This window comes from Pimephales promelas, chromosome 23, assembly GCF_988280905.1.
Source record: "Pimephales promelas chromosome 23, fPimPro1.hap1.1, whole genome shotgun sequence".
Taxonomy (NCBI): domain Eukaryota; kingdom Metazoa; phylum Chordata; class Actinopteri; order Cypriniformes; family Leuciscidae; genus Pimephales; species Pimephales promelas.
In genome coordinates this window covers 2,625,667-2,643,426 of record NC_142791.1, presented here as the reverse complement: position 1 = coordinate 2,643,426, position 17,760 = coordinate 2,625,667, and the positions used below count along the sequence as shown (strand labels likewise).

The window sequence follows — 17,760 nt, the reverse complement described above, 5'->3', positions numbered from 1 at the left end:
TTTGTTTAGTAATGTTTATTTGATTAATAATATTAAGGTACATAATTATTATTATAACAACAAAATTCAGGTCAATATTGCTTTTATTGTTATATTAGTTTGTATAAATAAAAATGATAACTTATTCTTATTCCTTGTGCTCATTTAGTTTCACTCTATTTTTACTTCTTGCATTAAAAATAGGAATTTGAATTAAATAGGATACAGTGGTTGTTTAAAAATCAAAAATATATTGAATATCATCAAAAAGCTGCAAAATATTTATATATTTTCAAATATTTAACTATTTATTGCCCACTTGTACAGAGTGTTAAGTTAACAGGGCTCTCATTATTAGCCTAACCAGCAGGTTATTTTAAGTCGAGATTATGAACCAGGATCTTTATGAACAGCGGTAGTTGCATAGACTGTCAATGGAGGGACAGAAATCTCTCAGATTTCATTTAAAACATCTTCATTTGAGTTCCGAAAGTGAACGAAAGTCTTACAGGTTTGGAACGACAAAAGGGTGAGTAATTGATGACAAATTTTTAGGCCAACTTACCCTTTAAATCAAACCAGGATAACAGGGACAGAAAGTCTACATTTAAATCTGAGAATTCTAAACGAAAGCATGTCATACTGTCTCTCTCCCCCGCTCTCTCTCTCTCTTTCTCTCTCTCTATTGGCAAAGAGAGTTAACTGCATCTGGACTTATTGAGGGATTTTTAATTATTAATCCTCGGACCCACGCGGCTAGAAGTTCCCCGGCGCCTGATTGCAGCTCACTTTAGCTATAGAAGAAAATCATGAGAGCAGAGAGTGTGGATTATTCATAGGATGTGTGTGTGTGTGTGTGTACAATGTTCTGACGCTCTGTCGTGAAGATGCCTCAGTGGAGAGAGACCTGATATATGCTGTGAATGTTTTACATTATTGATATATAGAAGTTGATGTGGATTTTTAATGCAAAAATCTCTCACAGCTCTTGTTAAAGGTAGGTTTGGCAATTTTTTTCACAAAATAAACACTGGGGAGGGTGGGGTCTGGCTTTCAAAGATAGCTTGCCTACCCTACCTTTAAAGAGATAGTTCACGTTGAAATTAATTTTTGATATGTTTTAGCTTACATCAAGGGCATCCAAGATGTAGGTGTCTTTGTTTCCGCAGTAGTTTCAATTTAAATATTTTTAGGTCAAACCGTTCGTGTCTGTCAGTCATATAATGGAGGTCTATGGTCACCACCTCAAAGAGCATGCACAGAGAAGTCACTTCCGGCACTTGTGCAGATAGAAGCGCCCTCGCCCTCAGACTACTTGGACGTGACTATGGTAACGAGGTAAAAAAAAACAACGATATAAATACTGTTCGTTTTCTCACACAATCCGCTCGTTTCGTGTCTTAGGCCATCAATGTGTACTTACATTTACGAGTCGTTTAATTTGGACTTCTCTGTGCATGCTCTTTGAGGTGGTGACCATAGACCTGCATTATATGAATGGTTTGACCTAAAAATATCAAAATTGAAAATACTGCGGAAACAAAGACACCTAGATCTTGGATGCCCTTGAGGTAAGCTCATCAAAACGTATCAAAAATGAATTTCAAAGTGAACTATCCCTTTAAGGTGCTGCATCATTGCATCAAATTGCTTGTTCAGTATAGATACATAATGTAATGCTTTTCGCTGCATTATGTGCATTACTAATGTAACATTTTTAAATAGTAGTATATGATAGCAATTGCACACCTACAGTATTTTTACTATTTAAAATAACTATTTTTATGTAACTGTTTTCTATTTTCATATATTTTAAAATTAAAATTTTTAGCATCATCATAAGTCATTCTAATATGCTGATTTGCTGCTCAAGAAAGATTTCTTACTATTATTATTATCATCAGTGTTGAACACAATATTTTATAATGTATTTGTGGAAATTGTGATAGATTTAGTCAGGATCCTTTGATGAATAGAAAGTTCAAAAGAACAGCGTTTATTGGAATTACAAATATTTTGTGACAATAAACTGTACAAGTCTTTAATGCGATTTTAATATGTCTTTGCTGAATAAAGTTATTTCACTTCAATTCCTTGTAAATGAAACCGTACGCATTAAGCAGAGATGAACCTTTCAAATAATAGCGTGCTACATCGTTGTCACATAACCTCAATAGAATAAACACCATCTGGTGAAAAGCAATTATTTTGCATTATTAATTCAATTTTATGTGAAAACGTCAACTTTTGGAAGTCGGATCAAATAACGAGTCAAGGAAAACATGTTAAAAATCATGGTTGATTAGTCACACGTCAAACAAAGGTCAAGTGTATAAGCTTTGAATATTGCACATTTTTGGGGCGTAAAATGCACAGATTCTGCACACATACTGCAAAACTAGTATGTAGAGGATGCATATGGAAAGTGTGTGTGAAAGTCTGGGTGTGAGTGTGTGTTGCTGCTGCAGCCAGTTGATATGGTCCTTGTACCAGAGGAAGTCCAGATGTCTGGTCAGCATGTGTTAGCCAACAAGCTGCTCTCTGGCTGTGTGTTGCCGTGGTAATTAGCATGTGAGGTATGGGGCACTTGGCATTGCCGCAAAGAGAGCCGTCTGGACTGGCGCCTTTGGGTGTGTTTAAGTTATATAGATTATCATTCATCAGAGTGTATGAAAGCTTCCAGTGCTGTTAGACTCGTCACTGCTGCAACGAGCAAAGGAGAGAGAGGGACGGCGAGGGAAAAGTGTGCAGGCTTTGCCGCATCGCTAGTGTGTGTGTGGAAGCAGTGACCTGTTTCCCGGACAGCTGGTTGAGTTTGCCGGTGCTGCTGTGCCCTCAGTGACTCAAGATGAATGGCGTGTGTCGGCATCACCGCAGCAGGTTGGGGCAGTTGTGGCCTAATGGTTCGAGAGTCGGACTTGTAACCCGAAGGTCACGGGTTCGGTTCTCAACACAGGCAGGAAATGACACCCAAACTCTCCCTGGGCACCACCGGGTGTGAGTGTACACTGTTTGCAGTGTGTGTTCTCTACTCACTGCTCACACACTTTAAACGATTATTGGTGGTTTAACTTAAAGTGTGAGAAGCCTTGAAGTTTTAAGTTCATTGAGTTGATGCAATGAAGGTTGTGCAATGTCTTTTTTCATAGTGTATGTGATTCTGACCTTGTAGTTGTGGTTTGGATGCAAATTTGATGCAACATGTCTTCAGAGGTTAGATGAATCTGATAAAAATCTTTATGGAGTATTCTCAGGGAGAAAAAAAAATCATTTTAGAGATGAGTCATGATGGTGGTGGATACTGTATGCCAGGCATAAAACCACTGACTAGTCAAAATAATCAAGTTGACTATTGTATATTTTTTTAATATATATCTTTATTTATTATTTATTTATTTATTTAGTTTTATATTGTAAAAATATTTATTTTAGAAACTGTATATATTTTGTATATTTATATATTTTTCTTTTTCATACTTTAATTAACATGCTATGCTTTATCTCATATTTATTGGTTATTATTTTAATTATATTATAATTATATTATTTTATATATTATTTATATTATATTTATTAGAGCCAGACCGATATATCGGCCGATATTAGGCATTTTCCAAAATATCAGTATCGGCAGTTATAATGGCCGATAAATGAATATTTGAAAAATAAAATAAAAACGGACGAAACACGCTTCAATCATCTCTCCTTGGCCTGTTATATTGAAAATGTATGTTTTACAATTTGCAGTATGATGTTATCTATTGCTAAATTATGGCTCATCATAGACTAGCTAATGCCACTATCATCAGTGGAAGACCGCTAACCTTAACATTAATGAGCTTGGAAACCACAATGAACTTTTTCTGCCTAAATAAAGTAATGATTAATGTATTTATAACTAGCATATCTCTAGTTACAGTCCCTGCATTGTAAAATGTAAGTTATACTTGCGAGGAGTGAACATTTAGACATAGAGAAAAAGTATCAAACGTATCTTGTGCAGAAAAGTTAGCTTTTCTTTTACACGTGTGTGAAATCCAACAAAATTTAATTAAAAAAAAAAAATATCGGCCGATATATCCGAATATTGGATTTTAAAACCCAAAAATATTTGTATCGGTATCGGCCTTCAAAATCCTTTATCGGTCGGGCTCTAATATTTATATAAATATATATATTGTAATTATATTATTTCATACAATGGGATTAGTCTTTGAATGACACCTGTGAAGAGAACCATATTGAAAATATTGGTTTATATTTTCCCCTCTTACATGGTCTTGATTTTTGGACATATTTCGATTTCAGTTTTAGACTCTTCGCATGGTTAAACCTCTCATGCTGGTCTGAATAATGTTTATGAATAATAGAAGGCTAAGATATATGTCCTTATTTAGAGAGCTGGTTAAACTTAAGCTAGTTGTTTGTGTGTATTTTGGTCCGGGGTGAGTGTGTGAGGCGAGTCTGGTAGATAAGTTTTGATGCTGTGTTCAGTGCCAGTCAGTGTGTTGCTAAGTGGACACATTGGCACTAGTCCTGAGGAAACTGCAGCGAATCTCAGTGCCAGTGCAAGGGCTTATTTGCATCGTACTGTTTTTTGAAAAATTGCTCTGTGTGTGTGTGTGTGTGACTGTGTTTGTGCTGGTCTCATTACGAATACATCTGTCATTCCTGTTCAGAAGTGCTGCTGTAGAATCGTGAGGCAGATTGTACTGAAACAATTGTACTTTTTTTAAAAACAGATTCAGAAAATAAGCATTTTTCTGCATATATATTTGTTTTTGGTGCAAAAACCCCCATTATTAGCTTTATAAGTGAACCTCAAAACATATTAATGTCATGACTCCCTTAAGATGGCTTTTACAAATATATTTTTAATATTAAAATTTTATATTATTATTTATTTATTTATATGAGTATTGCTTTTGTATATGAAGAGTTCAGATGCAAAAGCCTCTAAGTGCCATTTGAAATTTTCTTCTAGAATGATCATTTTTATCAAACTTGTATATTTAAGCTCCTGAGCTTAAATATACAAGTTTGATAAAAATTATCATTCTAGAAGAAAATTTCAAATGGCACTTAGAGGCTTTTGCATCTGAACTCTTCATATTCATATTTATTTGAGTTGTATATCTATTTATTGTGTATTTATTTATTTATTTATAACTAGACTATCCAGTATGTTTGTTGTTACATGTCTTTAAATTGGCCACATGTCCAGGATTTTCCCCTGCCTATGGCTTGAGATGCTGGGATAGGGTCCAGCATCCTCAATATGACAATTGGTTTGGATAATGGATGGATGGATGTCTTTAAATTACACATTGATCCGAGTAAAACACTGGGCTGACACATTTATCTGAGTAAAACACTTACCCAAGGGCTGGATAAAATCCTAATCAGATCAAAATATATAGTTTCCAAACATCCCATATATAAAATCTTGGGGGAAAAGCAAATTAAATGGTGAGTTGAAAATCCTGTCATGCACGCTCAGGAAATTCTGCATGATCTTATGTAAGTCCCTCAGTTGAATAGATGACTAGTGAGAGAGATTTTGCAGATACATGCACATTTACACACACATGCTCATACCGGCATACACGCACGCTCAGAGCCATTAGTGAAATGGCACATTTCTGCAGCCAGAGCTTCATTAAGATAATGTACGCCTGTGTGTGTGTGCGCTGTGCCTCAGTAATTAAAGCTTTTTATTATTATTAGTAGTAGTAGTATCAGTCCTCTGGGATGCAGCCCAGTCCCTGGTGCTTTCCACAAGCCCGCTGCCAAGAGAAGCTGAAAGAGAAGCAAAATGTGAGAGAACTTTGAAGAATGTAGCTCATTTACCAAACTTGAATTGTCTTTTTTTTTTTTCACAGAGCACGTTTAAGTTCAAGTCAGAAAGCGACATCCACCTGGCTGAGCACCATAAGCAGGTTTTGTATGATGGGAAGTTGGCCAGCAGCATTGCCTTCACCTACAACGCTAAAGCCACCGACGCACAGCTGTGCCTGGAGTCCTCGCCCAGGGAAAACTCCTCCATATTTGTGCACTCGCCACATGCCCTAATGCTGCAGGTCGGTTTTTATCTTACACACAGATAATCACTGCTGTTGTTCACTGATTCTTGAGGACTGACAAAAAAAGAGAGAAAATGGTTTGGAATAATTAATTTAATAAAGGGATGTATTTAAAATGGGTCATTTATGTAGAAGAAATGTGAAATTATTTCTGAATTTGGAGCTTTCTAGACTGAGAAAAGACAGAAAATGTATTTTTGGCTTATGTGGATGAAAGACAACAACTCCCAGAATGCACTTGCTTCGCTGCCCTAGGAGGCCACGCCTACCGGTAACAGAGCAAGTCTAGGCTACTAGTGAGTCTCCGTGATGAGTCTGCCTGTACTGAGTGTAGTCTTTAGCCTCTGGGCAAAACATCCTCCGATGACGTAAAATGACGATGAGGATTTTTCCAGACAAAAATACATAAATCTCTCGTCTCAAGGGGATATAAAGGTGGAAAGCACGGCAATTTGAAAATACCACAGGTTTACTACTAATACAAAGCTTAATGCTAAATCCTGAAGTATCCCTTTAAACTAAATGTGTATTTCAGTTTCGGTGTAACTTCCTGTTCCTCTATTTTTTTATTTTTTTTTTTAAGTGAAAAGTGTTTAAATGTAAAAAACCCCCCCAAAAATAGCCTTTTAATCACACATTTATTTTGGACACTTATAAAATGAGGCAAATTATCTAAGAATTCCAAACAGTATATTTATAATTTGGGGAATGACATTGACATGTTGTAACAGAGAAAATATGGAGAGTTCGACTGTGCTATATTGTGTGAAATGTGCTATTGTCTTTTTTAGGCTCAACATGTTGCTTATCTTGATCATAGAGCTCATTATAATGTAAATTATATTGTATACTGTTTTAGTATGAAGATTTTCCAGAAAGCGCTTTATATTCTAAGTCATTTTTTGCATGCAGGATGTGAAGGCTATCGTCACTCACTCCATCCACAGCGCCATCCACTCCATTGGAGGAATCCAAGTTCTTTTCCCGCTCTTCTCACAGCTGGACTACAGGCAACCCAACGACAGCCCTGTGGAGACGACCGTCTGGTGAGTATCGACCATACACACTGCAGATCCACTGAGCCAAATATAGAACGTCAATTTGGTGTTTAGTAGATCTTCTTTTTTTACTGATATTGAGAACATGACATTTATATCTTAAAGAGAATATTCTACTTTGGAATATTCAGAGGCTATACTAAATACACGACTGTTCAAAGTTTGGGGCCAGTAAGATTCATTTTAAGATTCAAGGACTGTTAGAAAAGAATGATTTTCTATTTCAAATAAAAGTTTTGTTCAACTTTCTATTCATCAGAGAATCTTGTGAGAAAAAAAAACAGCACAACTTTTTTCATCATTGGTAATAATATGAAATGATCATGTGACACTGAAGACCAGAGTAATGGCTGCTGAAATTCAGCTTTGGTATCACGAGAATAAATTGCATTTTTAAATATGTTAAAATAGAAACTGTTATTTTAAATTGTAATAATATTTCACAATATTACTGCTTTACTGTTTTTTTTTTTTTTTTTTTTTCAATCAAATAAATGCATCTTTGGTGAGCATAAAAGACTTGCACCTAACCTCAAATTTTTGATCGGTACTATAAACTTTTTTAAACTATTTTTTAAAAATAAGCCTTTTTTTGTTTGTTTGTTCCGTTGGATCTGATTGTTTTGATAATCCAAACCTTACCAACACAGAAACACTGGCTTATCCAGTGGTCATCCATTACATCATATTTGCCATTATTACATCTGTGGTGCATCATTTTCATCATCATTTTCACAATTTTTGAGTGAATTTTACTAATTCAGGTGCAATTATTCTATAATATTGTTTGCTATAGCTGAATTATGTGCATTGACTTTTATAATATTTTTACACTATCAGTATATTTATGATGCAGGTCATTGTATAAGGCATAGTCTATTTTAGTCTTATTTATTGTGCTGTACTTCTGGTTTTATATTGTAAGAACCGTAGTTATTTGTTGTCTATGCTACTTGTACACTTATCTATCTTTGTTCTGTCTTTGCTGTTGCAAATCCGTACAGTAATTTCCCCATTTTGGGAGATAAAGGTTTTCTTAATATTCTTATTCTTTCCAATTTCTCAAAAACTCCACCAGTGGTTATTGAGAAACCTGTTTGAAAAACAGTCATTATTTGTATTGGAAACGTTGAAGTAATGTCTACATGGCCCTCTCAAAACTTGTGTCCAAAGCTTCTAGTTTTGCGTTTGATAATAATGTAGACTGAAACTCAAGTCAGTCACTGTCAGGAACGTCTGCCATGAATTATAAATGGAATCTGTCATTCTCGGATAGAAATAGAGCGTGTCTGAAAGAATGTAGGATTTTGAGAGATTTATGTTCATATAGACACTAGACCGCTCGAGGAGGGATGGGAGGCTGGTTTGGCCGTACCCTCGTTTCTCAGGTCACCGTGTGGTTCTGCTCTGTGAGCTCACAGGCATGGCGAGTAGATTAGAGATCAACAGTGAGCTGGCAGGCATAATCAGCGGAGCAGAGGTCTGTGGGGTATCGATCAGTGGTAATGTTCCCCGCTGGGGTTTACAGTCTGCGGGGAGATGGGTGAGGTCAGCGGCCCATCCGTCGGCTCATGGCAGTTCAGAAAGAGACATCAGCAATCTCGTCGCCTCAACAACATCATTTAAGAAACCAAGACAGAATTTGTGCCCGCTGGTAATATTGCTTCTAGGGAGGGGAACCATCATTATGAGTGTGTGTGCGAACTGTACATTTTGTATGTATAAATAATATATATTATCCTTGAGGTGTCCTTAAACATGTAACTACATTTAACATATTTAAATACATTTTGTTTGTTCATTTACTCTTGCAGTGCCACTCTCCTCGCTTTCCTAGTGGAGTTGTTGAAGAGTTCAGTAGCCATGCAGGAGCAGATGTTGGGTGGAAAAGGCTTCCTGGTCATTGGCTATTTGCTAGAGAAGGTAAGATAGTCATCCACTCGTTTTGCCTGAATTGTGTCTGATTCAAACTTGCACTGCTTGAATGAAGCTGGCATCGTGGCCCTGTCCCATAACCAAAATCTGTGTCCCCTTGTCTAGCATTTCTGTTAATAAAAAGTGTTAGAAGCCTGAAATACACATCTGTCTCACCTCCTATTCTCTCTGTCTCTCCATCAGTCGTCTCGGATGCACATCTCCAGGGCGGTTTTGGAGCAGTTTCTGTCCTTTGCCAAGTATCTCGATGGGTTGACACATGGAGCTCCTTTACTGAAGCAGCTATGTGATCACGTTTTGTTTAATGCTGCCATCTGGATCCATACACCAGCTAAGGTGAGCTCGTCCCACACGTGAAGAGACGCGTTTCACATCTGTCCATTGTTGTTAAAGGGATAGTTGACTTTGAAATTAATTTTTGGTATGTTTTATCTTACCTCAAGGGCATCCAAGATGTAGGTGTCTTTGTTTCCGCAGTAGTTTCAATTTTGATATTTTTAGGTCAAACCGTTCTTGTCTGTCAGTCATATAATGGAGGTCTATGGTCACCACCTCAAAGAGCATGCACAGAGAAGTCCAAATTAAACATGATTTAATGACTCGTAAATGTAAGTACATATTGTTGGCCTAAGACACGAAACGAGCAGTTTGTGTGAGAAAACGAACAGTATTTATATCGTTTTTACCTCTTGTAACCACAGTCACGTCCAAGTGATCTGAGGGCGCGGGCGCTTTGTGACTGTGGTTACATAATATAAATACTGTTTGTTTTTTCACACAAACCGCTCGTTTGGTGTCTCAGGCCAACAATGTGTGCTTACATTTACGAGTCATTAAATCATGTTTAATTTGGACTTCTCTGTGCATGCTCTTTGAGGTGGTGACCATAGACCTCCATTATATGACTGATAGACGAGAACGGTTTGACCTAAAAATATCAAAATTGAAACTACTGCGGAAACAAAGACACCTACATCTTGGATGGCCTTGAGGTAAGATAAAACATACCAAAAATTAACTATCCCTTTAAATGTTGCAATCCCCATGGATTAGCCATTGGTGTTACTTTTTAAATAATATTTCAAGGATTGCAGTGTTACACTAGCACTCCGAGATTTGAAAGTTTTGAAAGTAGCTGCATTAAACACTAAAAAGTGTAATATTTTAAAATATTATTACAATTTAAAATAGCAGTTTTCTATTATATATATATTATAATAAAGGATGAGCAGCCATATACTCCAGTCTTCATTCACTGTAATATGTTGATTTGGTGCTTAGAGTGCTCTAATTAACATGATTTAGTAAATGGATTTCCACTCTAATCAAAAATTATACAACAAACACGATGAGAAAAGAGATGTTTTGCTATGGTTTTGTAGCAAGAGCGCAGATATTTCCACTTTAAAAAAACATTTCTTCTTATCAATGTTGAAAACAGTTGTGATGCTTAATATTTTTGTGGAAACTGACACATATTTTTCGTTATTTATTGATGAATAGAAAGTTCAGAAGAAAAATATTTACTACTCAACTTCTCTATGATAAATAATAAATTAATAAATGTCTTTATTTTCACTTTTGATCAATTTAATGTTATTGTAATTTAAACTTAGCATCTTACGTTAAACTTTTTACATGTATTTTACAAGTATTTTCACCTTGTATTGACATGCACAGGATCAGTGTTTTAATTACACTTTCAAATAAAGTATAGATTTTATACATAATACATTTTGTTTTTGTTCAGTAAGAGAAACACTTGAAAATTGCAATAGATGCGATATATAGTCTTGATACCATCTGTGTACAATGGTACTACTAAAGGTCTTGTAAGTGAGGTGTTAATGACATTGTAAGCCAGCTTACATTATGCATGGAGAACTTGTGCATTTGATGATTGCTCAAAGCATATGCTTCCAGATATTTTTATCCACCAAGCTAACTGGGTGTGAATTGTGTGAGTAAGCTTTGCGTTCAAAGGCACTTGATTTGCTTATTTGGAAAAAAAAGTGCTTTCCTCTACAAAAGCAGGCAGGCTCAATTATTGGATAATGACCTGGGAAACATGACCGCGGGATGAAACGAGCGTCCGCTTTTGTTGCCTCACCATTCCAGCCGGAGGAGTGAATATCCCACAGCAACTACAGCCCTTTATGATAGAGAGAATGAGGGAATGAAAAAGAGAGATACAGTGAACGTTGGAGTACAGGAAGCAGATATATGAAAGCTTGAACGAGGTTATTGGTGAAGTTTTTTTTTTTTGGTTTGAGGCAGATTTAACATCGTTCTGCCTTGTTCTGAAGGAAGACATGTCTTTTTCAAATCCCTCACAATTCATTAAAAACCAACCGTAACACCTTAGCGAAAGTAGGAAACCACTTACATTTTCCTTTGGAAAATGTTCAAGTAGATTCAGCTTGTCATAAAGAGGTCCTCGTGGTCTTGCTTTCTCTTTGACCTGCTTGCATATAAAGCTGTAATTTAGTTCGAGGGGAGATGTCTCCATGATATTGACCTGAATCAGCAGGCTGGGTCAACATGAGATTAAATGCACTGATAAAATGTGGTTTCCACGGCAGCCTCATTAAGCCTGAGCCTAATTAGCATGTCCATGTTGATCAGTGTAGTGTGGGATATAAGTGTGTGTGTACTGAATGTGTGAGGTTCCCAAAGGAATGGCTTTAATAGAATCGGAGTTTAACACATGACCGTTTTCCTTTCAGAAACAACTTTGTAAAAGTAAAAAGATGTGTTTTTCATATGTAGTTGAGTCTTGGAAAGTTTATCAGTTGTTCCAGCTAAAGGTACACTACCGGGTTAAAGAATTGCATTTTTAGGTGAATTACTTTTATTCAGCAAAGACGCAGTAAAAGTGTCAGTAAAGGCATTGATAATGTAACAAAAAATATATATTTCATAAACAGGTTGTTTTTATGAATGTTCTTTTCTTCAAACAATGAAGAAAAAAATAATTATTTATATTGATAATAATGAGAAAATTCAGCTTTCCCAGCAGGGGAATAAAATATATTTATATAGATAATATTTTTTCTTAAATGTACATGCATGTGTGTGTATTTATATTTATATATATATATATATATATATATATATATATACATACAAAATAACATTATACACAGTGCACCCATATATATTATGTAAACACAAACTTTTATTTTGGATGCCATTAATCGTTATTAATCGTTTGACAGCCCTAATTAAAAAAATATTATTGTTGTTATTTAAAAATTAAAACATGTAAAAAAAATTATTTAAACAATATTATAATATTAAGGATATATATATAATTTTGTAATTTATTTTTAAAAAATAATTTAAAAAATCGTAGAATAGTAAAAAAAATAGTAAAAAATAATAATAATAACAATTAGTGTCATCCTTCCAGTAGAACAGTATTTTAGTAACTCTGTATTGACCAATCAGCATCTGTTACCCTTTCAGCCCAATTTAAATTGTGATCCACTGTGTGTTTTCCATATCTCAGGTTCAGCTTTCCCTCTACACGTACCTGTCGGCCGAATTCATTGGCACTGCCACCATCTACAGCACCATCCGCCGAGTGGGCACAGTCCTGCAGCTCATGCACACCCTCAAATACTACTACTGGGCCAGCAACCCTCTGGAAAGCAGCGGCATCACCCCTAAAGGCCTAGGTGAGTGCTCAAACATGCATCTACTGTGTTTACAGCCATATGTGGATCCTTTATGCTCCACGCTGAACCGTTGCACTTTGCGGACTGGATCAGGTACTAAAATTGTGACTGAACATGGAAAGTAGGGGCATTTTGAGTGTAGTCTCCAAGCTTTCCAACGATGTGTAACACATGGAAATCTGATAATATTTGGATAAGTTGTGGCCATTTGAAGGTAGGCTATCAAAAAAGCTCAAAGGTAAGAAAACGGCCTCTAAAGATTGAAAATAGGGCTCATTTACATGGTTTTAAATACACCAATACTGTTATCTCAAACATAGAGAGGCTTCTTCATGATCTCAACTAACAGATTCTGCAAAAAAGCCAAAATCACCAATTTTTTGAAAAAAAAAAAAACAAACAAAAAAAACGCTTCTTTCTCATTTTGCTCGTAAGTCGTGACTTGTGTCACTGGTTTCCGTGATTGGTCACAATTGTCCTAAATGAATCCTTGAGATCTCATGTTCATTTTGATTTGAACAAAACAATATACATAGGAAATACACGTCGTGGGAACCGCTGAGCAGTTCAGAAGCTGCTTGTGGAAGGGTGTTTGTGTGTGTCTATAAAAAGGCAGCTAGCAATATTAAGTGTGAATGAATCTTGAAACACAGCCCACTCCATGTCCCCCTCTGTCTCAGTCTATTTTGGTATCCTGTGCACCATTCTTTCTTGTTTTTCCTCTCTCTGCCTCACTCTTGTTTTCCATTTTTCTCTCCCTTTCCCATTTTCTCTCACGCTGTAGTTTTTCTTTCACTTCATTCTGACTGTTTTCCCAAATGTCAGTTTTTCCATCTGTTTGCCATCTCTCTCTTTCTCCATCCTGGGCTGTCATTCCCAGAGGTGAGTCTCTGAGTTAGATTGATGGTGTCGTGATGCTCTGTGTCTGAAGTGAATGATTTGTAGCATCCAACATCTCTAACAGCATCATGAGGTGTTTTACTGTCAGCCGTAATTATCTGACACCAGAACAATTGCTCATTAGCTTCCCAATCATCTCCCCAAGCATAGAACATTTTATTGGATATAAAGATGCACCGATGTTAAACTTCTGCCCAATGTAAATAAACCAATTGTTAGATTTATGTAATGGCATTGGCCAACAACTTATAAATGGGCAACTGTTTTTTTTTTTCCTAAAACAATTAATTTAAAACAAAACACTGAGAAAAATAAATCTAAATTGTTTTAAATGTAAATTTAGGCATCACAAGACGGCGGCTACGGTTCTGTAAGACTGAAAGTAGTCTCTTATACTCAGCAAAGCTTCATTTATTTGATCAAAAATACGATGATAATAACAGTTCATTTGTGAAATATTATTACAGTTTTAAATTGAACATATTTTAAAACTGATGAATTACTCCTGTCTTCAGTGTCACATGACCCTTCATAAATCATTCTAATATGCTGATTCGCTTTTCAAGAATCATTTCTTGTTATTATCAATGTTGAAAACAGTTGTGCTGCTTAATATTTTTCGGATAATTGTTGAATAGAAAATTGGATTTAGTTGAATTTAAACCTTTTATATTTGTATATACTTTAATAAAATATACTTAATATATACTTATACTTTTATATTTTATATATTAGTATGCACCAATATAGAAATTCTGATTAATGCATGTAAATTAAAATCAAATCACGCATGAAGAGAAATGCATATTAATTTTCAGACTTGCCAAGTATTACATTTAGAATGCTTTTAAAGATGAACAAAAGGTAACGGCAAAAGTGATTTTATGTCATGTTGTGTGCATCAAAGCTGTGCGTGTTTTTCAGTTTTTGGATGTTGTCCATTCTCTTCTATTATATTTATATAGCGGATGTGTTGATCCATTTAGACAAGCCTGCAGTTGAGTTGCATTTCTTTCTTCCCTTCCCCGTGTACCTCAGATTGCACTGTGACTTGTGGCTGCTTATCTCTGTTAGATGCAGAGTCAGTGTCACCATGGCAACCCCGTTGCCCTTCCCATGATGCTTCATGGGTCTGTCACATTGTAGAGCGTGTTTGTTTCCATGTAATGTGCTGTAGTGTTCATTTGGACTCATTTTAATCTGGTTAGTCTTAATTGGATTTTAAAATCCAGTCGATGTAAAAGTATAAATGAATGTAAATGAACACATTTTTGGTCAACAAAAACAGCCTTAATCTAATTGCATTTCACAAAGGATTAATTCGCATAACCGTTACATGGATTCATTGACATACATTGTAAAAAATTATATGATCAATAAGTTATGACAACACATTTTTTTACATTGCTTTTTTTTCGCAAGTTACAAGATTCAACTATTTTTTCAAGTCAGTTTAATGTGATTTAAGTTGAAATGACTTAAATATCCAAGTAGATTGTACTTAAAAATAGGGAAGCGATTTTTTTTTATTCTTGCAAATGCCACAGATGTGTGATGAAAACAGGTAGCATTGATTGATGGTCTTAACTGGGATGCTGTGGGGTGGTCGTCATCACGCTGAATGCTGTAAAGCACACATGCACTGACCCAAGACAGATCTGTCCTTCCAGATCTCTAAGAGCACAGTCTACACACCGACCCGCTCATCAATTCTCTCACTGCACCAAATCACTGCAGCTGGGAAAGGTCAAGGGATATACCTGGCTACAAATAGACCTTGACCACGTTCATAGCGTACAAATCCTCACTGCCACAGAGTACAGAACTGCAGCACAAGGACAATGACGACACACACCACCACACACTTGAAGTGGGGATGAACATGGATTGAGATGGGAAATGCCGCTGACCTGCTTCATTACATCACACGCATGCACTGAGCTGCGGCTTTTCAGAAAGGAAGCGATGTGAATTTTTTATGGCAGGTTTGTAACGTCTGTGCGCCGCGTGTTCAATAAAAGATGAGGAGTCTGTTTGAGAAGGGATTGTAAGAGAAATAGTTGGTTGTGTGGTTTGGGAATGGGTTTTCTTGTATTCCCTACGCCCTAAGTGCTGTTTTTCTTGTGTGTCGTGTGTCACTGTATTCAGTTTGAACCCATCGTATGAAACCTGCAGCTTTGAGCTGCGGCTTTTCCCTCGCCCCTGAAAAATGAAAAGTAATTCCTTACGAGCTCTGGTTTTTAGTTTGTTCATTAATGTGAGTCACTAGAAAACATGTTGGTTTTTTTTGTCAGTTTTGGGAAATATTCAAAGAGAGCGAAACATTTTATAACGTCAGCTCTGCTAAATATGTTTTTTTAACATTGGTTTAGGAATAGAAATGTCATAAGGCATTTTGCTCGTTTTATGAGCGTGTTCTCAATGCAGAACATGAAATCCAGGGGGAGGAGTTGGATCCACCTTACATATACCTAATCCTACCCGTCTCCGCCCCTGAACCCTAAACCCTCCCCTAATCCTACCCATCTCCGCCCCCTGATCTCTAACCCCACCCCTAATCCTACCCATCTCCGCCCCCTGATCTCTAACCCCACCCTTAATCCTACCCATCTCCGCCCCCTGATCTCTAACCCCACCCCTAATCCTACCCATCTCCACCCCCTGATCCCTAACCCAACCCCTAATCCTACCTATCTCCGCCCCCTGATCCCTAACCCCACCCCTAATCCTACCCATCTCCGCCCCCTGATCTCTAACCCCACCCCTAATCCTACCCATCTCCGCCCCCTGATCTCTAACCCCACCCCTAATCCTACCCATCTCCGCCCCCTGATCCCTAACCCCACCCCTAATCCTACCTATCTCCGCCCCCTGATCCCTAACCCCACCCCTAATCCTACCCATCTCCGCCCCCTGATCTCTAACCCCACCCCTAATCCTACCCATCTCCGCCCCCTGATCCCTAACCCCACCCCTAATCCTACCCATCTCCGCCCCCTGATCCCTAACCCCACCCCTAATCCTACCCATCTCCGCCCCCTGATCCCTAACCCCACCCCTAATCCTACCAATCTCCGCCCCCTGATCTCTAACCCCACCCCTAATCCTACCCATCTCCACCCCCTGATCCCTAACCCCACCCCTGCCCCTACCCATCTCCGCCCCCTGATCTCTAACCCCACCCCTAATCCTACCCATCTCCGCCCCCTGATCTCTAACCCCACCCCTAATCCTACCCATCTCCGCCCCCTGATCTCTAACCCCACCCCTAATCCTACCCATCTCCACCCCCTGATCCCTAACCCCACCCCTGCCCCTACCCATCTCCGCCCCCTGATCTCTAACCCCACCCCTAATCCTACCCATCTCCGCCCCCTGATCTCTAACCCCACCCCTGCCCCTACCCATCTCCACCTCTTAGATTTGGCTAGTAGTAGCAACTAGTAGTTGCACATATTAAGCATCTCGGGTTTATATAAATGCCATACGCAGGTGTTTATTAAGAGTTTAGATGTGTAACCGGTGTAAATTACTGTGTTTTCTACAGATGGTCCACGGCCCTCTCAGAAGGAAATTATATCCCTGCGGGCGTTCATGCTTCTTTTCCTCAAACAGCTCATTCTCAAGGTGAGACTGTACAAAATCACAATAGATTTTCGGTTTAAGTATTTGTTTAGAGTTGTATTTTTACATATTAAAAATGTGTGTGTGTGTATATATATATATATGAAACAGGTATATGTTATACAATTATTATAGAAAGTATTATTTTAGTATTATATACACTATATTCAGTGGTGGAATGTAACGAAGTACAAATACTTCGTTACTTTACTTAAGTACATTTTTCACGTATCTTTACTTTACTTAAGTACAATAAATAGTGCATACTTTTTACTTTTACTTCGTTACATTTTGCAGCAATTATTATACTTTCTACTCCACTACATTTCTACAACTTCTGTTACATTTTCGTTACATTTTCTGATCAGTTTTTCCCCTGACAAAACGTAATCTGACCGTCCGTTCGTTGCACGTTTGTCTCACCAGTGACGTTTGGTTGCCATAGATACATCAACTAAATGCGTCTCACACGCAGTGTGTTTATCATGCAACTCATACGCG

At 37.3% G+C, this 17,760-nt stretch overlaps 1 protein-coding gene across 13 annotated transcripts in view; it reads left to right on the top strand.

The window, feature by feature from the left end:
• nbeaa (neurobeachin a) overlaps positions 1 to 17,760 on the top strand; it is a 130,511-nt gene that overhangs the window by 69,989 nt on the left and 42,762 nt on the right. For all 13 annotated transcript variants that reach the window (XM_089126461.1, XM_089126462.1, XM_039676870.2 and 10 more), the window contains exons 9-14: positions 5,862 to 6,059; positions 6,975 to 7,108; positions 8,935 to 9,043; positions 9,239 to 9,391; positions 12,567 to 12,735; positions 17,183 to 17,262. In XM_089126461.1, coding sequence (XP_088982587.1) covers positions 5,862 to 6,059; positions 6,975 to 7,108; positions 8,935 to 9,043; positions 9,239 to 9,391; positions 12,567 to 12,735; positions 17,183 to 17,262 — 843 coding nt within the window. The remainder of the gene's footprint in view (positions 1 to 5,861; positions 6,060 to 6,974; positions 7,109 to 8,934; positions 9,044 to 9,238; positions 9,392 to 12,566; positions 12,736 to 17,182; positions 17,263 to 17,760) is intronic.